Source organism: Phacochoerus africanus, chromosome 3 (assembly GCF_016906955.1).
Source record: "Phacochoerus africanus isolate WHEZ1 chromosome 3, ROS_Pafr_v1, whole genome shotgun sequence".
NCBI lineage: Eukaryota > Metazoa > Chordata > Mammalia > Artiodactyla > Suidae > Phacochoerus > Phacochoerus africanus.
In genome coordinates, this window is record NC_062546.1 from 186,862,746 (window position 1) to 186,884,297 (window position 21,552).

The 21,552-nt window shown below is 54.0% G+C and overlaps 1 protein-coding gene across 8 annotated transcripts; it reads right to left on the reverse strand.

Moving 5' to 3' along the window:
* Positions 1-48: 48 nt before the first annotated feature.
* PTPRN (protein tyrosine phosphatase receptor type N) lies at positions 49-20,005 on the reverse strand. Of its 8 annotated transcripts, none has more exons than XM_047773576.1 (23): positions 19,824-20,005; positions 18,301-18,351; positions 17,969-18,082; positions 14,282-14,378; positions 12,873-13,134; positions 12,435-12,789; positions 11,869-12,000; positions 11,239-11,273; positions 10,264-10,538; positions 9,996-10,082; positions 9,587-9,666; positions 9,354-9,418; positions 8,481-8,699; positions 7,589-7,789; positions 7,346-7,493; positions 7,111-7,184; positions 6,797-6,874; positions 6,582-6,701; positions 5,687-5,853; positions 2,187-2,240; positions 1,229-1,293; positions 916-989; positions 49-714 (listed from the first exon to the last, which is right to left on the reverse strand). In XM_047773576.1, the coding sequence occupies exons 1-23, from the start codon at positions 19,936-19,938 to the stop codon at positions 643-645; spliced, it is 2,940 nt and encodes a 979-aa protein (XP_047629532.1). In that variant the 5' UTR covers positions 19,939-20,005; the 3' UTR covers positions 49-642. The 8 variants fall into 8 exon arrangements, with proteins under 8 accessions (XP_047629532.1, XP_047629531.1, XP_047629530.1 ...); XM_047773575.1 differs by having other exon boundaries at positions 10,264-10,541; XM_047773574.1 differs by having other exon boundaries at positions 11,869-12,003.
* Between the last annotated feature and the right edge of the window lie 1,547 nt (positions 20,006-21,552).

Below are 21,552 nucleotides of genomic sequence, written 5' to 3' on the forward strand. Positions count from 1 at the left end.
GGGCTGGAAGCTGGACGCACAGCAGACAGAAGCGCATAGGAGTCTGGGTTGCAGCTGCACAGCGACACACTAACTTTATTCACATTGATACAAAAGTAGATTTTTCTAGAAATGTTCTCTTGTACCAGAGGGAGAGAGTTGAGTGGCACGTGGCCGGAGGGCAGGGGGAGGGGGGTGGGAAGGGCCAGGGCCAGAGTGTGGGGCTCGGAGGCGGGACAGCGGGGCGGCAGGGCTGGGGAAGCAGGAAGAGCTGGGCATGGCAGCCCTCACCCCATTCTTATCCACACTGGAGGGCGGGGGGGCGTTGCCACACACTGGGAGCATCCAGAGTGGTGGGAGATGGGGGCCAGGGAACTCAAGCAGGAGGAGGCTCTAGGTGGAATTGCTGCTTAGGACTTTTCTTCTCCTCCAGGCCGGCTGCCAGCTCCCCCATGGGACACCCGGGCTCTGGCAGGTGAGAGGCAGGGCAGATCCGCCCCTTCCCGCTTTCCCTTCCTTCCATGCTCCTCTTGGAAGGGCCAGACATGCCCAAGAGGGGCCAAGGCGGCGGACAGGGACGTGAGGAGCAAGTACATGGATAGAGGCTCACACAGGCAGAGAGGGAGCAGACGCTGGGCTGCCCACCGAGGGGCCCCAGGGGTCTCACTGGGGCAGGGCCTTGAGGATGGCATTCACCTCCTCCGCCACCGCAGTCAGGGCAAACTCAAACTGGTCCTGGGGAAGGGCGGGGGTGGGGGAGAGTCATGGGGGCCTGGCCTCTGCTCCTGTCCCGGGGCGCTTTGAGGAGGTCACCTGGGGGAGGAGGGCATCCTCCTGGGGGAGGCGGGGAGGCAGGCAGGAGAGGCAGGCTGCTGCCCCTTTCCCAGGGGCGGGGAGGAGGGTGGTGGCTAGGGTCCGAGCAGGGGGACTGGTCACCTTAGAGCGGACGAGGCCAGGCCGCTGGTCACGGACATGCTCCAGGGTGGCCGCAATGTCAATCTCCTTCACTCCTGGCGGGGTGGGGGCAGTCACGGGGGGACTCAGAGGGTGTCCAGAGGAGAGTAGGAGCTAGAAAGTCTGGGGCATCCTGGGATGGGAGACTTGGAGGATTGGACAAAGCCTGGGGATGTGACAACCTGCCCTCCAGGAACTCCTGTGACCCTGGGGATGGGGGGCGGGGTGGGGGGGAGCGCTGCTGGGGAAAACTCTAGTCCCGGGCTGGGCTGCGGCCACGGGGGAAGGTGCTCACCTTTTGCCATGCGGTTCAATACCATGTCGATGAGGATGTAGGTGCCAGTCCTTCCCGCCCCGTCACTGAAACAGGAGATGGTGACAGCTGAGCTTGGGGCCCAGCAGGAAGGGGGAGAAGCAGAGGAGGTGGAGGCTTGGGGGGGGGAGGAGGCCCGCAGAGCCCAAAGGGTTAGTTCGAGGGGGCCATGAGCAGGCCAAGGATGAGGGAGAGGTCAAAGCCCCTGGGTCCTTGAGTGGGGTCCCTGAGCCCCCTGGGATGTCTCTTGGGCAGTGGGCCAATAGCAAGGGAGAGCCCTGGCTCCACCCGTGGGCGTAGGCAGCAAGAGGGAGAGGGAAAAGCCTTTTTCAGCCTCTAGCCGGGCTATTGTTCAGCACGCTTTTTCTGTAAATGGCCAAGATGGTAAATATTTTCAACTTTGTAGGCCACATAGCATCGCTGTTGCATACTCTTTTTTTTTCTTCAACTATTTAAAAATATGGTCATTGTTCTTAGCTCCTGGGCCATTAAAAAACAGATGCTGGGAGTCCCCGTCCTGGCTCAGCGGAAACAAATCTGACTAGCATCCATGAGGACGTAGGTTGGACCCCTGGCCTTGCTCAGTGGGTTAAGGATCCGGCGTTGCCTTGCCGTGAGCTGTGGTGTAGGTTGCAGACTTGGCTCAGATCCTGTGTGGCTGTGGCTGTGGCTGTGGCGTAGGCCAGCGGCTACAGCTCTGATTTGACCCCTAGCCTGGGAACTTCCATATGCCGTGGGTGTGGCCCTAAAAAGAAAAAAAAAAAAATAGATGCTGAATTTGGCCCCTGGGTTGTTTGCTGGCATCTAGGGGATGGGCGCGCAGTGCGTGTGGGACATGTGCACAGGGAGTAGGAACAGAGGGGGTGGGAATCAGGGCCCTCTGGCCTGGCCTGGCCTGCCCCCCCATCCTCACCCCAGCCCCCAGCCCCTCTGCACGCACCTGCAGTGCACAATGATGGGGCAGGAGCGGCCCCGGTAGCACTTGTTCACCTTCCTGCAACGAGAAATGGGTGTGAGGCCAGGGGCGCCAGCAGAGGGAAAGGGGAACCGAAACACACACCTGCGGGCCTCTCTTGGCTCCTTTTCTCTCCATGTGCCCAGCGCGGAGGAGGGAAGGGGTTGGAGAGAGGAGTCAGGGCTGGAGGCAAAGAACCAGAGATGGCGTGGGTGGCACTGGGCTTGCCTGGTCTCTTATGAGCTATGTGCCCAAGCTGTGCACCTGGAACAACTGATTTAACCTCCTGGAGCCTCAGTTTTCTTACCTGTAAAATGGGAGCGATAAGAAGAATAACCTCCTTCTTTGGGTTCTCACTGTGATTACATGAGATAATCCATGTGAAGAATAAAGTAAAAGACCTGGCACACAGTAGGTGCTCATTAAATGAGAGTACAATGAATAATCATATTAATAGCCACCTCTACCAGAAGTCCAAGGAGGATAGACTTTCTGGTGACTTCGGGGCTGTCAACCTTGCCACATCCCTGCTCTGCCCTTACAACGGCCCAGGGTGTTCCCCTCGCCACTCAGGCCCCTTGTGGTTCTTTTTTTTTTTTTGCCTTTTTCTAGGGTCGCTCCTGCGGCATATGGAGATTCCCAGGCTAGGGGTCGAATCAGAGCTCTAGCTGCCTGCCTACACCACAGCCACAGCAACACGGGATCCGAGCCATGTCTGCGACCTACGCCACAGCTCACGGTAATGCCGGATCCTTAACCCACTGAGCAAGGCCAGGGATCGAACCTGCAACCTCATGGTTCCTAGTCAGATTCGTTAACCACTGAGGCATGACGGGAACTCCCCCTTGTGGTTCTTGTTAGCAATAGGTCAGGTAGTAGCTCTGGGCACAGAGTTCTTCCTGCTAGGGCAAGACAACCGCTCAGCTCTGCATGTTACGCTGCTGCCTGTCTCCCTGGATAAGTCTTAGGTCAGCACAGGTGCTCTGCGGTCAGGTCATATTCAGACTTGGGGTCCACCTGGACCTCAGACTCTGCTGCCCTGAGCACAGCTCAGCAAGGAGCAGGGGGTTTCTCTCTCTCAATGGCCTGGTCTAATCCTCCCTTGTCCCTTCTGACCTTCCTATTTTGAGAGTCACTTGTAGAATCTTGATACGCCCAGTGGGCCAGGGTGAGGGGGGGACCTTCTTGGGGTTTCTGGTCCTCCTGCGGGTTACGAGAGTGTCTAGTGGTCCTTCCCTCTGGTCCCCCCCAGGCTAGCAGGGGCCAGGTAGACTCCGATAGTTTTCCAGGAGACCACGTGGTTTTCTAGCACATTGGTTAGTACATCAGGGCTGGAGTGGAACAGAAGTTGTGACAATGGTTCCTGATCGTTTAATTATAATGACAATAAATGGTATTTAGACTTCATAGAGCCCTTGCTGTATGCCAGGCACTTCAAGCAGATTTTCTAGACTTTATGCTGTTGACTTTTGTAACAACGCCCTAAAGTATGGGTCCTCATGCTCATTTCACAGGTAAGGAAACGGATGGAGGTCAAGGCCTTGCTCAGAGTCACTTTCTAGGACTTAAAAGTTATTTTATCTTCCCTCTGGTAGACCTTCACCAAACTGTATTTATTAAGCAGCAATTAATTTATGCTGGGTGTCTAATGCCAACTGAGTTTACATAATTCCAGCCTAAAGCACAGAAATACAACCTTTTGGCTTACCTGTGCAGCCTTAAAACAGGTCCATGCACTAGTTCTATAAAGATTTTTAAAATGTGGAAAATATAAAAGCTCTGATACCTGGTGTTGCTTTTGAGAAGGCTGTGCCTCAGCCCTGGGGACCCCAGTTAGAAACCATTGTCCTGAGGCTCAGAAACTACCCCAGGTTCCCACCCACACTCTGCTCCTCTGCTCTTGGCCCAGTGCCTAGAGACCTCAGGCCAGCCTGGCAAGGGGCAGAGAAGCAGGAGGAGGCCACCGTGTGGGTGAGGCCCCTGCCGTTTCTCAGCCACCTGTTGGGGGCCAGTGGGGAGCGTGCACAGGCAGGAGATGCTGGAAGCCTGGCCCGGTCATGGTTTCAGCGTCAGAACAGGTCAAGTCCCTCCATTAGCTTTCGGTTCCAGCCTCCACGTGGTTCCACTGAGTGCCCAAGAATCCAGAGATCCTTCTGGACTCCCTTTGATAGTAGTATCTGTTCCTTTCCTGAGTGTCCCCCCACCCACCAGCCCCTGGCTCTCCCGGCAGGCTTCAGGGTGGTGGTCCCTGGGCCCACACGTCCTCATGTCCTGTCCATGCAGCGGCCACACCTGCCAATGATCACTTTTGTGACTATGCAACTGGAGTGAGAATACTAGCTGCAGATCACAAAAATGACGCTGGCAGCTGTGAGAGAGAGAGAGGAGGGAGGGGACAGAGAGGGGAGACAGGCAGAGGGAGGGGGAGACAGAGAGACAGGCATACATAGGCAGAGGTGGGAGAGAGGTGAAGAGACGGAGCGGGAGAAGGGACAGAGAGAGGCACAGAGAGAAGGACATGAGGTTGGAGGGTAAGAGGGAGACAGACTGTGAGACAGTGATGGAGAAAGACGTGCTGGAGAGGGAGGGTGGGGGAGAGAGAAGAGGGAAGGAAGGGAGGGAAAGAGAAGCAGAGGGAGAGATGGAAAGAGGCAAAGAGTCACAGAGGGATAAAGAAGCGGGACGGCGGGCGGAGCGAGGGACCGCAAGGGGGCAGCAGACACAGGGATCAGTGTTGGACACCTGGAAGGCAGGCTGGTCAGGAGGAAGCAGGAGGGGCCAAGGGGACCAAGAGAAGGAGAGAGTTAGAAATAAGGTGAGCCCTTCTTGTGGGGAAGAGTCTTATGGAGAAAGAAGGCAGAGTTCCCATCCTGGCGCAGCGGAAACGAATCCGACTAGGAACCATGAGGTTGCGGGTTCGATCCCTGGCCTCGCTCAGTGGGTTAAGGATCTGGTGTTGCCGTGAGCTGTGGTGTAGGTCGCAGATGTGGCTCGGATCTGGCGTTGCTGTGGCTGTGGTGTAGGCCAGCGGCTACAGCTGCGATTAGACCCCTAGCCTGAGAACATCCATATGCTGCAGGTGCGGCCCCAGAAAAGACAAAAAAAAAAGGGGGGGGAGGGGGGGGAAGAGGGCAAGAGAGGGAGGAGACAGAGAGCTGGACCACAGCGGTGGTGGAGAAATGGGCACAGCGAGACAATCTGTCAGTCTTGGTTTGGGTGGGGGGCGTGGGGGGTCTGGAAGGGAGCTCCAGGAAGTCAGAGTCAGTTCTGGTTTGAGGGTGTCTAGAAGGGGGCATTGGTGGACCAGATGCCAAGGCTTCAGGTCAGACTAAAGGGCCTGACTAACATAACCTAGGGCCCGTGGAGGAGCTGAGGGGCTGGGAGATGGTGGGACTCCCGACACCTCCAAGCCTGTGAGCCTCTCTTCCCGCTCTTCGGAGCCTCCCTTGGGGCCACCCCACCGCCCAGGCCCTGGGGATGCTCACCTGCGGAAGTCCAGCAAGGGCCGGGTGGAGGCCGGGGTGCCCTCTGCCGGCCAGCTGAGGAAGTGGAACTGCGTGAGCGTGCGCGTCTCCTGGGTCTGAACGTTCTTCAGGTAGAAGCTCCGCACCAGGAAGTCTTCGCACCAGATGTGCTCCGACACTAGGTTCACCTGCCGAGGAGGGGGAGCAGGTCTGAGCGGGCAGGGCCTCTCCAATCCTCCCAAATCCTCCCGGCCTCCCAGGCCAGTCAAATTCTACATCCTCCAGGAAGCTTACCTGACCTCCTGCCCCAATAGTCCCAGCTGTCCCCCCCAAACCCTAGCTGTCTGTGTCACTGGGCTACTGCTCAGGACAACTGGGAGCTTTTCTATCTAGACACAACTATTGTGAGCTTTTTGATATCAGAGTTTCTCCTTCCTCTTCCGAACAGAATCTAGCTAAATGTCTGTGCTACACACATGATACGTTTTGATAAAATTTTGTACTTTTTTCTTTCTTTAACCACAAATGAGACTAATTTTTAAAAAATTAAAAGAATGGGCGTTTTCGTCGTGGTGCAGAGGAAATGAATCCGACTAGGAACCACGAGGTTGCGGGTTCGATCCCTGGCCTTGCTCAGTGGGTTTAGGATCCGGCATTGCCATGAGCTGTGGTGTAGGTCGCAGATGCGGCTCAGATGCAGTGTTGCTGTGGGTGTAGTGTAGGTCAGCAGCTAGAGCTCCGATTTGACCTCTAGCCTGGGAACCTCCACGTGCTGCAGGTGTGGCCCTAAAACAAACAAAGTATTCATGAAATGAATGTCTGTGTGTACACGTGGGTTTATGTACAGGCATTTTCACATGTGTGAATGGTGTACCATCTGCTCTCCCCTCTCCCACTGACTCCTTGTCTCGCTGACCTCATATACATGGTAGAGGGAAGAGCCTTCATCTGGCCAGTAGCGGTCACACTGCTTGACGCCATCCTCCACCAGCGGGGTCAGCATGACAATGACGGTGCAGCCACTCTCCCACACCATCTAGGGACAGAGACCCAGGTAAGCTCCATTCTAACCTCCTTGGCTGCCCATAAGGGCCCCTGATCCTGGGAGAAGCCCTCCCTCCAACAGCTCACCTGCCAGAAGTCTGCGATGGTGTGCGACAGCGGGCCCTGGGTGGCTATGTAGGCTGGCATTCGAGGGTCATGCTCAATCTGGGGGCAGGAAAGATACATCATGAGCCAGAATGGGAATTGCCACTGTGGAGAGACTTGGTCAGAAGGAGCAGGCCGGGGGTCTGGGGGTGCCTGGGAACCCCAGTTTCCATGCTAGGATATCAGGCCCACAATTCCAGGGCCTCGGGTGGGGTGGTGGTGACCCTTAAGGAAATGGAGTCTACGGGGCCGGATGAAAGCGGGGCGGAGGTGGGGGCTGGAGCCAGGCCACTCACAATGGGGCTGGCGTTGATGTAATCGCTCCGAGAAGGGCTGCTCTCCACCTTCAGCTTGATGCGAGCATGGTCATCTGCACAGACCCCGCATCCCACCCCAGAGGCCCCTCCAGTCATTGGGGTCCTGGCACCTCTGCCGCTCAGCCTGAGCCAGGAGCCCAGCCCCTCCCCCAAGCCCATCAGAGCTCCCAGCAGACAGAGAGCTGGGCCGGGTGGGCCAGCAGAACTCACTCACAGGGCAGGAAGTCAGGGTGGCGGTTCTTTTTGATGTTGCCCTCCCCCTGGGCGGTGGCACAGCTGTTGGGCTCCGCTTGGTAGGCACACAGGGCCTGCCACTCTTTGGCCAAGCGGTCCCGGTTCCGCAGATGGTCCTCCATGTATGCCTGCAGGAACACCACAGCCTGGCGCTGGCCCCCCCACCTGCCCTGTCCCTCCTGCCCTCCTGTCCCCTCACCCCATGCCCACGCCCTCTCCTGACCAGAATCATGTGTCCTGTGGAGATGTCCATGTTGGCCTGGGCAGGCTCCTCGCACCAGGATGGTGTGCTGCTGTGGGAGCTGGGGCTGGCCTGGGCCGCGTCGCTGAACTGCGAGGACACGCTGCTCACCCGAGAAGGCTCCGGTGGACCCTCTGCCCGATTGAACAGGGACTTTGAGGCCATGTGCTGGCGGCACAGGTCCTGCAGAAGAAGGATCGGGCATGGCCCAAGGTCCCCTGAAGCCTTTTCAACAGAGTCCCTGGACTTGTCCTTGATTGATTTTTTTTTTTTTTTGCTTTTTAGGGCCACACCCACGGCATAAGAAAGTTCCCAGGCTAGTGGCTGAATCAGAGCTGCAGCTGCCAGCCTATATCACCACCACAGCAACCCCAGATGCAAGCCACATCTGTGACCTGTGCCACAGCACACGGCAATGCTGGATCCTTAATCCACTGAGTGAGGCCAGGGACTGAACCCGAATCCTCGTGGATACTAGTTGGGTTTGTTACTGCTGACCATAGCAGGAACTCCATCCTTGACTGATTCTGAATGGACCCATCTCCTCCAGGGTAGGGTCTTCTGCCGTGGCTCTCATCCTTTTCAGGGCTATACTGCTTGGGTGGTGCCTATGGCAACCTCAGGTATTACAGAGCAGAATCCTAGAACCCCAGAATTGTAGCCTGGGAGAGAATTTCAGGAACCATCTGGTCCCAATTTCCATTCATTCCAAATCACCCCCACAAGACCCCCAGAGGGGCTTCTCCAGCCTCTGCCTGGACATTCCCAGGGATGGGCGCTCATTCCCACCCAATTCCCCACCCTTATCCCATGTGAGACCAGTCTCCCAAGCCTTTCCACTCACTCTCATCAACAAGCTCTTAGGGATGCACACCTGGTACTCGAAGGTAGTGTCACCATGGGCGCCCTCGGGTCCCAGGGCGGCCAGGCGCTCCTTGTCCCGCTGCCGGGCATGCTGCCGCACACAGAGAGCCACTGCCAGGGCCACGAGCAGCCCGGCCACACCCGCCAGGGCCACCAGAGTGAGCAGCACGGAGCGCATGGGAGAGGGGCTGTGGACCGGTCGGGGAAGGACGGCGGCTGCCTCCTCCCTCTGTGGGAACAAGGTTATAGAATCAAGAGGGGCAGTGGCAGTGGCGGTGGTGGGAGGCATGGATTTAGCAGCAGCTTCTCACTCCTGTCCCTCGCCATACTCCCTGCGAGGGTATCTCCTGGGGCAGAGCTGGGAGGCAGGGGCAAGGTGGTACGGGCAGAAGGACTCAGATAGACCCGAGACCCTCATTCTCAATCCTCACTGGACCAAGTCAAGCACACTGCATTTCCAGAGACTTAGCAGGTGACCCTACCTAGGTGTTTGCATTTAAAAATGGATATCGAAAAATATAGCGAGATCCAAGGGGTCAAAGAGTAGAATGTGAGGCATCAGGGTTGGATGCCGAATAGAAACATATTTTGAGTTTAATGTCCTTTCTGTGTAAGGTTTCCCCTTCAAGTTTAGAAACTTTGCTCCAGAAGATCTATGGACAGCTCAGGATAGGTCTTCCAGGCATGCTACCTTCCTACAGAAGGCTGGACCTACCGGGAGCAGGAGCCGCTGAGGCCATCTGCTGGTCATATGGAGAACTGCATGGGGAGGGCTGCTTTGGTAAAGTGGTGGACCAGCCAGATATATTTCAGCTCCTGCTCGCCTGTCAAGTTTGCCTTCATCTCTAGTGGGGCTTTGAATGACTCTCCAGTGAGCTCATACCTGTCCCACTCCTGTCTGCAAGATCTGGAGCCCCGTCTGTGCTTCCAGTTCAGATTTCACCAGTCCTGCAGGGAGGCCGAAGGTCAGACTCTCTCCAGCCCCGTGTGGTCTCCACCCCATGTCATGCTCTGCCAGGGAGCAGGCAGTACCCATGTGGGCTGAGACTATTTCAATGGGCGCATCAGCCACAGGCCTGGGTATATTCTATTAGGGCTGGGCCAGGAAGTATTTACCAGCTTGCTGGGTCACATCAGCCAAAGACAGATTCTGTTCATTGTGCCGGATACGGAAGGTAAGGGCTGGTCCCACGACACTGCCGAAGAGGAGGTATGTTACCGCCTCACCAGCCACAGACCCCAGATTCAAAGTGAGAGGTCCACTCTGGCCCTCTCCCCGTTAGAAGATGGGGCTAAAACCAATCAGAGGTGCCATACAGGGGTGTTTGAGGCTGGGGAGATACCAGATTGGGTCAGCAGCAGGACTAAGTGTGGTTGTAGCTTCAGTGCAGCTGCAAATATCTTTGACCTGACCTTGGCCCTTTACCCAGAGCTTGTCCTACCCTCCTTCTCTGAGACCCTCCAGCCACCTCTCCCATCAAGCTACCTGCAAGATCCCTGTTGCCCAGCCAGGTACCAGCCCCACCTGATGTTGATGAAGCTGCCTGAGGACATGTGCACGTGCTCAGCCAGGATCTCCAGCAGCTTCACTCCTGCCGCCAGACTCAGGGGCCTGGAGGTGGGGAGGAGCAAGACAGACGCCAGTGGGGACTTTCTTGGCCACCCCCCCTACCCCCCACACCCTACCCCACCCCGTCTACTTCACATCTGCACTTCTGCTTTCTGCTTCCTGCCAGGCAGGCCACCCCGACCCTCCAGGGGACTGGGAGGCTGCCCCAGGCCAGAGCCCTTACTTCTGGTCGGTAACAATGTAGCCATATTCCTCTGATGATGGCCGAGCTGAGGGCTGCCCTCCTGCCGTGGGCTGGCTCTGGCCCAGTGAACTTTTCTTCTCCAGCAGAACGGGTGTGGCAGGGGGGCTGGCCGCTTTGGGAGGCTCAGAGGATCCAGAGCTCAGGTCCTGCTGGGCTTTATTGGAGGTGGGGCCAGCAGTGGGGGATCCAGGCAGGGAGGGCGTGACAGGTGGAGGCTCGGCTGTGTCTACGCTCTGCACCTGCTCCTCCATTGTCTGCTAAGGAATGAGGCGAGAGGTATGGTCTCCGGACAGTGGAGGCTCTGGGGGCAGGGGGTCCACACCCCGGACCCTGAGCTCCCACAGGGGCACTTAGGACTTGTTTCTCTTTCTATCCCCACATCCAGGTTAGCACTGGGTACAGAAAGGCATCCAGGAAAAGGAGCCAAGTGGATGAATGAATGGATGGATGAATGAATAAAGGACTGAATGAGGGATTAGTCATGATCAGTAATAATTCAAAGGATGGGGCCGGAGTGGGGAGGAGAAGGTCTGGAGTGAGGAAAGCTGGGGATAGGGGAGAAGATGGACAGGCAGGTAATGGTTTTTTGATGTTTGTTTAGCCACAAAATCTTAGAAGTCCAACATGTGAAAGAGATAGTCTGCCTCAAGCTGCACGGGGGTCAGGATCCTGCCTGCTCAAGTCTCCCCCTATCCCTAGGGATCCTCAGAGTGTGGTCCGAAATGACTGCAATGGAAAAAGCAGTGAATCAAGAATTCTGGCTTCTGGTTCCAGCTCTGTCTTCCACTTGAGGTGAGACCTTAGACAATGACTTGCAGCCTCTGGGCCTTGGTCCCCCTAAAATCAGGGTTTGGAGGATACAGATTCTGGGTGCTGATCCTAAGGTTTAGATTTCGGCCAAGGGGCTTTGCTGCCATGGGGCACTTGGGGGTCAGGGAAGTGCCGCAAACTCACTTTCTTGACGTCAGCTCCGATGTTTACAACCCCTCCTGCAGAGACAGGAAAAACAAGACTCTGGGCAAAGCGCCAAGGCCAAGGTCCACACAGCACAGGTGGGAGAAAGGGCCAGAGGCCCTGAGCCTGTTGCATCTGCTGTGGCCTCTTTCCCCACAGTGTCGTTGGCCTCATCCTAAGAGTATCTGTGCCTCTGCCTTGCAATTCATTGTTTTATCAAATCCACCCTCTGTTTTTTTGGCCTCACCTCTCAAAGCTATTCTTTGTTCAGTCCTCCCTCTACTGGTCTATCATTGGCTTCTCCTTTCCATTGGCCACGCCCCTTCTTAGGTCCTTCTTATCTTCCACCAGCCTTCTCAGTGCCTCCTGATCCCAGCTCACACCCTCCTGTTGACATGTTGGCTTCTTTTTTGCTACTTCCATCCTCTAGGCCATTCCTGGTCTAACTCCTCAGCTCTCCATCCCTCGCCCTTCACCCCCTGCCCTTGGCTGGTAATGACCCCATATCTCAAAAGAACTCCCTCCCTGACCTTGGACCTTCCCCTCTAGGCTGCTTCTTGTGGTCTTGAGAAGTGGGGCAAGAGGCCTCTGTGGGGCTGCAGCTGCTGGTCTCTCTGCCTGGACACTCACCCGGATTTCGTCCTGGGCCCTTGGGCAGCAGCTGCAGCAGGGTCGAGAGGGTGGAGAGCTGCTCAGGCGTCAGCTGACGCAGCTCCACCCCGTAGCCCGCCAGCACTGCCGCCAGTCTCTGCAGAGTTGCGTCTGCTGGGAGTCAGACACACATAGAGCTTAGGGCTGGTGTCGAGATGAACTTGGGGATGCATTTGGGGGGTGGGAGGGCACTGGCACATTTAAGAACTTCTTCTTAAACACCAGGACACTGCTGCCCTCCCCTTCCCACCCTTGTCCAAGCTTTGGAGGAAAGATCTTCCTGGGGCCAAGACCAAACTTCAAGCCCAGTAGGGACTCCTTGATTCCCCAGTTGGAGAAGAAACATGTCAGCTCCACCTCCCACTATATCCCCACTGCCTACCTAGTGCCTGGCATAGAGCAGCTGGTTGGAAGACATCAGCTAAATGTACTAATGACTTTAAGGGCAAATTAACCAATGTGTGGATAGGAAAGACCCATCCCCTCCCGGCACCACCCCCAGAAAGCAGCCCCACGAGCAGGGTGTGGATGCTAAGGATGGTTACCTGGCTGCTCTGCTGGGGAAGGAGGCTTCTCCCTGCGACCCTCTCGTCCTTCCTTGTCGTAGCCCTCTGACGAGTCCTCTGCCTGGCTGCTGCCCCCTTGCTCTGGCAGCCTTGGTGCCTGGGCCCTGCTGGGCACTTGCAGCTCCTGGGCCAGATAGAGCAGCCCTGACTCCTGGAAAAGCTGAGCAGGTGGAGGCCCTGGAGGGTCCCCATAGGAGTGGCCAGGGTGAGCCCCAAACATGCCCTTGGAGGCAGTTCTGCTGAAGAGCGCAGGGGGTTCAGCCTTGGGCAGGGGGCCAACACTGACCATCCCTGGTGAGCTCTCTGAGCCCCGGGAGCCATCTCGGGAGCCAAACTGTGGGAAACCAGAGATCCAGATAAGAGCAGATATCAGGGCTGGGGATTGGGGTTGAGGTGGGGCCAGTGTCCAGAGCTCACCTGATGGAACAGGTAGGGCTGCAGCAGGGCAGGTTCATAACTCAGGGCGGGGTGGGGGGGCTGTGGGGGCAGCAGCAGGTGTTCCAAGAGAGGGGGCAGCAGCTCAGCTTGCAGAGGGGACAGGGGGGAGCTGGCCCCAGCTCCGCTCCCACCTACTGGAGGTCGAGGAAGCCGATGCTGGGGAGCAGGGGCGGAGCCAGTGGGGATGCCCTGTAAAAGCAGCTCCCCAGCGGGACCGGGTCTCCTGGGCACCAAGCCAGATCTGGGGAGGAAAGCAAAGTGTGTGTGTGTGTGTGTATTGGTTGTGTGGGGCAAAGGTGTGTAGAGCCCATGAGGCAGAGGTGGTGGGACCAGTCAGGCGTAGCATAGAGTGAGCTTGACCTCTGAAGAGATGAGGTGGCCTCAGGAGAAGAGAGAGTAGTGAGAGGAAGGCCGGAGGCCAAGCTTGGGGCAGAGGTCATTGCCTCCCTGGTAAGCATGCCTGGGTCCCTGAAACACAGCAGCAGAGCTGGTGAAGCATGAGGTTAGAGATGGAGAAGGCGCAAATGGGAGCAGGGGAACGCAGCTGGGAGCCTCCAGATGAACTGTGGCTGCAGCTTGCCCCATTGCCCCTGCCTGCATGGGCCCAAGTACGGGTTCAAACATCCGGTACTGTGACCCCTCACTCTGCTCCCCTGACCGCCCCACTCTGCCTTCTTCATCTGGTATCACCTGAATCCCAAGCCTTCATTTACTGTGCCCTGCTTTATGAGGTCTGAATGATGCCTTTAGAAGCCCTAAGCACATATAGACGATGGTACCTCCTACCGTGTGCATTTCCACATAGTAATAAAACTGAACATTAAACAACTTCAGTTGGACAAACTCCTAGTTTGGTTCCATGAGGACTAGTTTGATGTGTCTTTGAAAATGTCAGATGTCCAAATGTTTCAAAACATTTTCCAGTACCCCTGTTTTATTTTATTTTTTGGTCTTTTGTCTTTTCAGGGTCACACCTGTGACATAGGGAGGTTCTCAGGCCAGGGGTTGAATTGGAGCTGCAGCTGCCGGCCTACACCACAGCCACAGGATCTGAGCTGCATCTGCGACCTATACCACCACTCACAGCAATGCCAGATCCTTAACCCACAAAGCAAGGCCAGGGATCGAACCCGCGTCCTCATGGATTCTAATTGGGTTTGTTAACCAGTGAGCCATGATGGGAACTCCCTGATGCCCCTGTTTTGCTGGATCCCTGGAGATGAGCTCAGCTCATGTTGGGCGTGTGACTGTGTCAGATGTCCACTCCAGGACCCCTTTACCCATGCCTCAGCCTGCGGGTCTCCATGCCCACGTCCCTCGGTGCATCAGGAAGACCACAGACCCACCGGCCTTGCCGTGTGGGAGTTGATGAGACAGTATATGCCTACCTGTCCCTTGCTGGGGGTTCTGGGGGGCGAAGCCTGGGGATGCGCTCCATCTCCTGGGAGATCACAAACTGGGTGAGGTCATCGTGCCAGGACAATCCTGCCAGGGGACAGGATAGGGTGAGGTTGGCTTGGTACCATCTGAGGGCCCAGTAACAGGGACCAGTAGATCAAATACATTCCTCCTCCCCTGAAGAGTGTTGAATTTGGCAGAGGGGCAGAGGAAGGAAGACCCGCTGGGTGATCATTTCCCACCCTCGGATACAGATTTGGAAATGAGACTGCCTCCGGCGAGACTGGGTTTAAATCCTCTGCCATGTACTAATTGTGTGATTTTGCCTGAACCTATCTGTTCTCTTATCTGAAAAATGGGGTTCATACCTCCTAAGATGGTTGTGATAATCAAAATATAACCATATAAAACAGTTAGTACCTGACACAGTGAGATTTTAATAAATGCTATTATTATCATCATCATCATAATTATTATTCCTCTTCTTTTTGTTGATCCCGAACCTTAGTTTTCTTTATTTGTAAAGTGGCCATAATACATACTTGGTGGGTCCACAGAAAAGATTAAGTGCCATCAGGGAACTGAAAGTTGCTTGGGAAACTCCAAAGCCCTCTACTCCTATTTCAAACATTCATTGACATCATTTTATCTTGAGGCAGAATCTCCTGTTTGACCATTTCCATCCGTGAAGCTCTGCTCTCAGGAAAGGTCAGTCACCTGTTCTAAAGGAATAGTCTTCCACTCTCTGCCCCATTTCCCCTTCCTCCCCCCTTGCTTCTGGATGAATAATCTGTACTGCTCTTATCTCATACCCTGGAATCTATAGTGTCCATACCTGCCTTTTTTGTCTATTAACATTAGATGAAGGATCTGTGTTCCTATATAAGGCCAATTCCTCCACTTGAGCCCTAGATTTCATCTCCTACTACCTACTCAAGAATCTCTTCCTCACAGTTCTCCTTTATTTCCTACATCATCTTTTCTCTGTTCTCTATTGGATCATTCCCATTAGCATATAACAATGATGCCATTTCATAAAAATATTGCTTGATCCCACCTTCCTTTCCAGCTATCGCCCCATTTCTTTGCTTTTTTTAAATTCACATTAAGACTCTTTGGAAGTGTTATCTATACTGGCTGTGTCCAATTCCTTTCCTCCCACTCCCTCTTAGTCTACTTTATTCAGGATTTTATTCCCAACTATTCTACCAAAACTGCTTTCATCAAGTTCACCAGTGTCAGAGTTCCTGTTGTGGCTCAGCGGAAACGAATCCAGCTAGCATCCATGAGGATGCAGGTTCGATCCCTGGTCTCGCTCAGTGGGTTTAGGATCTGGTGTTGCTCTGAGCTGTGGTGTAGATCACAGATGTGGCTTGGATCCTGCGTTGCTGTAGCTGTGGTGGAGGCCAGCAGCTACAGCTCCAACTTGACCTGTATCCTGGGAACTTCCATATGCCGCGGGTACAGACCTAAAAAGCAAAAAGTAAATAAATAAATAAAAAGTAAAAAATAAAAAAAGGATCGCCAGTGGCTTCTGCATATCTAAATCCAGGGTCAGTTCTCAGACCTCATCTTACCTAACCTGCCACCATCATTTGACACCATTGATCACTCCTTTCTCCTTGATATACTTTCACTTAGTTCTAGGACACCAAACACTCTTGTTTTTCCTCCTACCTCGCTGGTTTCCCCTCTCAGTCTCTCTAAAATTCTTTAGGGCCCTTCTTCATAAACACTCAATCCTTCGGTTATTTTACCCACCTCCTGGGTTTAATTACCATCTATATGCCAAAGAATTCCAAAGTTATACTTCCACCGCAGACCTCTCTCTCTTTCAAAACCCAATCTTATAAACTCAACTTCCTGCTCTACTTAAGTGGATTTTTTTTGGGGGGTATTTTTGCCATTTCTAGGGCCGCTCCTTTAGCATGTGGAGATCCCAGGCTAGGGGTCAAATCGGAGCTGTAGCCGCCGGCCTATGCCACAGCCACAGCAACAGCAACAAGGGATCAGAGCCGTGTCTGTGACTTACATCACAGCTCACAGCAACGCCGGATCCTTAACCCACTGAGCAAGGCCAGGGATTGAACCTGCAACCTCATTTTTCCTAGTCGGATTCATTAACCACTGAGCCACAACAGGAACTCCTTAAATGGATATCTTAAACCTATATATTCAAAACTGAACACCATTTCCCCTTCTGCATAGTTGATTATATGTCTGTCAGCCTAGATGTTCAGGCAACAAAACCTGGGTGTCACCCTTCACTCCCCACTTTCTTTCCTGGCCCTATCCAATATTTCATGAAAGCATACTCACTACCTTAAAAATACATGCAGAATTTTGTCTTTTCTCCTTACCTCCTATAATCACCCTGGTCCAAACTTATTCTTACAGGAGTTATTGTGGTAGCTGTTATTTTATTTTTTTGCCTTTCTTGTCTTTTTAGGGCCGCACACGTGGCATATGGAGGTTCCCAGGCTAGGGGTCTAATCAGAGCTGTAGCCACCAGCCTACGCCACAGCCACAGCAACGCCAGATCCTTAACCCACTGAGCAAGGCCAGGGATCAAACCCGCAACCTCATGGTTCCTAGTAGGATTCGTTTCTGCTGCACCACAATGGGAACTCCAATTGTGGTAGCTTTTAATGTTTAGTGTTTCTACCCTTGACTCCCTACATTCTATTTTCAACACAGCAGTTAAGAGTGGTTCTTTAAAAGTAGAAGTGAAATCATACACCCCTATGCTCAAACCTTATGATGGTTTCCTCTTTTATTCAGAGTAAAGCCAATGTCCATACATTCTCTTATAAAATCCAAGAGCATCCCTTCCTCCATTACCTCCCTAACACATCTTCTACTCTGCCTCTCCATCACTTTTTTACAGCCACACTGAGGAGGTGTTCTCCACGGTGTCCCTTAAATTCCTGCTCCTGCTAGGGCTTTTGTTCTAGCTCTCTGATCACCTGAAACTCCCCTCGGATAACCTTCTGAAAAACATACCCACCTCCTTGATGTCTTTGTGCGAATTTCATAGTCTCAATAACGTCTATCTTGACCACCCAATTTCATATTGGAGCTTCCTACGTCCCCACTTCTGATCCCTTTATCTTGTTGTAATATGTGTTTTTCCCATGGCTCTTGTCATCTTCTAACAAACTAATGTCTTTTAATCTATATACTGTATTCTGTCCCTTCACCCCCTGAATATAAACCCCAGTAGGCAAAAATCTTTGTTTGTTTTACTCCCTGATACATCCTAAGAACCTAAAACTATGTTTGCCATATTGAAGGACCTGATAAATATTGATTGAATGAGAGAACTGGGTGAGTGAGGTGTTCTCCTGGCTGAGGACTCCAGGATTCATGGCTCTGGAGTACTCAGTCAGTTCCAGAGAGTGGGCTGGTCCTAATGAGACAGATGCTGTCCTCTTTCAGTGACTTCTTCTAGAAGCCTCCTCTAGATTCCTCCAGAGAGTCTAAGTGAACAGCCTATCTCTAGAGTTCCTTCCACACTTTTCTTGCCTCCTTCTCCAGCAAGATCTGGGAAGGTGATGCTGCAGAGTGGGTGTGATATTTGTCCCATGAAAGAAATGCTTGAGTCAGGTGGCCCCTGCTTCCCCCACCCTTATCTATTCAAGTTGCAGTCTCTCTCCTCCCGGGCACCTAGACCTCACCTTGTGACATGAGCTGTCGAAGCACACCTTGTAAGCGTTGAAGAACTGGGGAAGTGACTTGCAAAAGGGGCCGGGCTTGCCCCACTCCCACCTGGCACTGTCCAAACAAGCCATCTAAGGACACAAAAGTGGTGTCAGCAGGGGGTTGGGACAAGAGGCCTGCCAAAGGCCAGGTTGCAAATAGACAGCACTCCCTCTACCTCCTCTCTTTGTTTCAGGCCAGTCCCCCTTCTCCCCAAGCCCGGTTCCCCTTCTCCCTTCCAGGCCTCCCCCATTTCTTTTTTATCGTGCACCCCCCCTTCTTGTCAGTCCTATGTTTGGGCCCCACTCACCCTGAATACAGACTTCAAGGTGAGAGCAGAGTCTGCGGTCAAACAGACAGCCTGTAGAGGACAGGTGAGTAGAGGCTCAGACACCCACACACATAGACTGGTCAGATGGATGAACAGGCTATGAAAGGGGGAAGCAGATGGGACCCATTCTTTCCTTTCAAGGAAGGCTTTAAGCTCGGGGGAGAGGAAGGAAGAGGCCTAGAATTCTGAAGAGAAAAAGCACAGGATCTGGCTTTGGATTTTAAAGATCTGTGAATCTGGACCCTTTTCCTAAAAGTCTCAGTTTGCCAAACTGAGTAATGAGAAGAAGAAGCCCTCCAGGTGCCTGGGGCTAGTGATAGTGGAGAATCATAAGCTTCTACTCTCATCCAATGACTATGGGGTAGTTTTTGGCCAAATTCTGAGAGGAAAGGGACTCTCCAAATCCTCCAACAGCATCTTTTGATGGCCTGGGACTCAGAAGAGATGGAAAGCTTAGCGCGCTTCCCCTTCGCATGGGAAAGGGGTAAAATGGGGTGCCCCCTAAGGCAATGCTCCCTGCACTCTCCCTAGAGTCCAAGGCCTCAGTGCTGCGGGCGCTGTTCGCGGTGCTGAAGCTCTGAGCCCGGTGACGCTGAGGGCTCGCCTGGAAGAAGTTGGGGGGAGGAAGTGTGACAGGGTGAGGAGTCTCCACGGGACTTGACCTCTCCGCCATTCCAGCCTTCATCGTCCACCCTACCCACCCGCAGCGCCACAGGAAGTACCTTGCATTGGCCTCCAAGCCTGGTGAGGAAGGAGGACGCCAGACGGCGATGCTGCGCCCCTTCCCCTAGGAGCCCCCCGCCCCCAACCCCCACCCCCTGCCCGTGAGTCAGCGCTGACTGTCTCAGTCCGCTCCGTCGTGAGTCAGCACCAGGCCTGGCTGTGAGGAGGGGGACGGGAGACGACCCTTCCCTCTCCACCCTCTTCTGCCCCCTCCCCCTTCGGCCCCCCTCTTATCGGAGATCAGATTACAGCAATGGGCCTCTCCAGGTTGAAAGGGAAAGCCTGGCCCCTCCCTCTACTTGATCCTCTACCGAAAGCTGGGACCCCGGTGCTCGCGGGCCCGACTTCCACCGCCCGGAGATCTGGGTTCCCTCTGGCTCCCTCCCCCCCACCTCCAGCCCTCAGCGCGGGGCGCCGCTTTGGCGCCTCAGAGCGACTTGCTTCTCCTGTGGTCTTGTATCCTGTCTCTGGGCCCCTCTGTCCCTAGGCACCCCTGTTTCTTCCTCCCAAACCGCAATCGTCCCCTGAACCTGCTTCCTTTAGGTCCCGCCCCCGGGTTTCCAGCCCCACCTCCGGGCCTACGCCCCTTTCCTCTCAGACGTCCTCTCCTCTTCCTCTTCTCACGGTGCCTCCCCTACCCCACGCCACACACGCATTCTACCTGAGCTGCCTACCTCCGTGACACTTCCTCCACCCTACCCCTACCCCCACCCCCACCGAGTTTTGCTCCCGGGCCCATCCTCCAGCCCGCCGCCCCCCACCCCCCGTTTCCTCCTGACCGTGGGCACTAATGGCGTTGCAGCCTCCCAGGCGGCTGCCCAGCAGCAGCAGGCAGAGGAGCACCCGGAGACCCCCAGATCCCCCGGGACCCCCAGGCCGCCGCGGGCGCCGCATCCTTCCGGGCTCCACGCTCCAGCTCCGCTGCCAGAGCTGCAGCGACGCTGGCAGGAGCCTGCCAGAGGGGCTGAGGCGGGGCTTGCCACTCCCCACCCACCGAGGCGGGGTCTACACGCCTTTCTCGCCGCAACTCTGCCAACCCCGGGCGGGTGGTGACGGTATTTCCACCCCCAGCTCTTGCGCTGATTTGCGTCATTTGTGGCGTAAGAGCACTGTCGTAGCGAGGGTCCTACCCACCCCATCCCTCCTACGCCAAATAGTAGGCGCCTCACTAGAATTCCTACTTGGCCTCACCTTGACACATGCTTCTCCCCAGGGGCCACCACCTCTCTCACCCAGTGGAAGAGTTGGCAAAAAGTGTTATAGTTGCCTGAGAGCCAGGAAATATACGTAGAAACCTTAAAATGAGTAGTATAAAAGTGAATAGATAATACACTCTTTCGCATCTTAATTAGTGGTACTGATGTCATCCTTAAGAGCAGGAATGGTGCCGTGTGTGTGTGTGTGTGTGTGTGTGTGTGTGTGTGTGTGTGTGTGTGCTTGGATTCCAGTTCTAGCAATGCCACCTACTAGAGCCTAACTTTGGACAAGTTGCTTAACCTCTCGGAGCCAAATTTCCCCATCTGTACTGCCTCACAAGTGGTTGTGAAGATTACAGAAATTAAATTCTTGGGGCTCACTTAGAAAAACTCCTGCACTGACATTTACTAAACACTTGATACATATTCACTTTTTTTCCTTTCTTTTTAGGGCTGCACCTACTGCATATGGAAGTTCCCAGGCTAGGGGTTGAAATCAGAGCTGTAACTTACAGCCTACCCCACAGGTACAGCAACGTGAGATCAGAGCCACATCTGCTACCTACACGCAGCTCATGGCAATGCTGGATCTTTAACCGACTGAACAAGGCCAGGGATTGAACCTACATCCTCATGGATACTAGTTGGGTTCTTAACCCACTGAGCCACAATGGGAACTCCCATATTCACTTTTGTTATTAGCCTTGATTCGCCTTTCTGTCACACGCTTCCACTTCAAGTCTATCAAAACCTTAAAGTTTCCACTTGCAAAATATATCTTTCATCAGTCTACTTCTCTCCACACTCACTGTCCAACCACTCTGCTCTTTCATGACACTATTGCAGTAATCATCTAACTAGTCTTTTGTTTCCATTCTTGTCACACAATAAGCTCAGGAGTGAGCTTTCCAAAGTTCTAAACTGATCGTTTTAGGAGTTCCCATCATGGCTCAGTGGTTAACGAACCCAACTAGTATCTACAAGGACATGGGTTCAATCCCAGGCCTTGCTCAGTGGGTTGAGGATCCTGCATTGCTGTGGCTGTGTAGGCCAGCAGCTGCAGCTCTGATTAGACCCCTAGCCTGGGAATCTCCATACACCACGGGTTTGGTCCTAAAAGGACAAAAAAAAAAAATGATCATTTTACTTTTGCTCTTTAGTAAAAAATTTACAAAATACAAAAAAAGATAATAGTGCGTAATAAATACTCATACAATCATTACCTAGACTTACCAGTTATTGATACTATTGCCATATTCGCTTCTTTTTATTGTTTACTTAAAAGTAGCCAGTAGACATTATATTTCCCTTC

Bases quoted from the DNA above. Each gene is read 5' to 3' on its own strand.
- PTPRN (XM_047773568.1), bottom strand. From the start codon at position 19,938: ATGCGGCGCCCGCGGCGGCCTGGGGGTCCCGGGGGATCTGGGGGTCTC. The intron at 13,135-14,281 runs GTAGGCATATAC...TTTCCTCCCCAG, and splicing joins GAACCCCCAGCAAGGGACAG to ATCTGGCTTGGTGCCCAGGA. The intron at 7,494-7,588 runs GTCAGGAGAGGG...GTGTTCCTGCAG, and splicing joins CCACAGGACACATGATTCTG to GCATACATGGAGGACCATCT.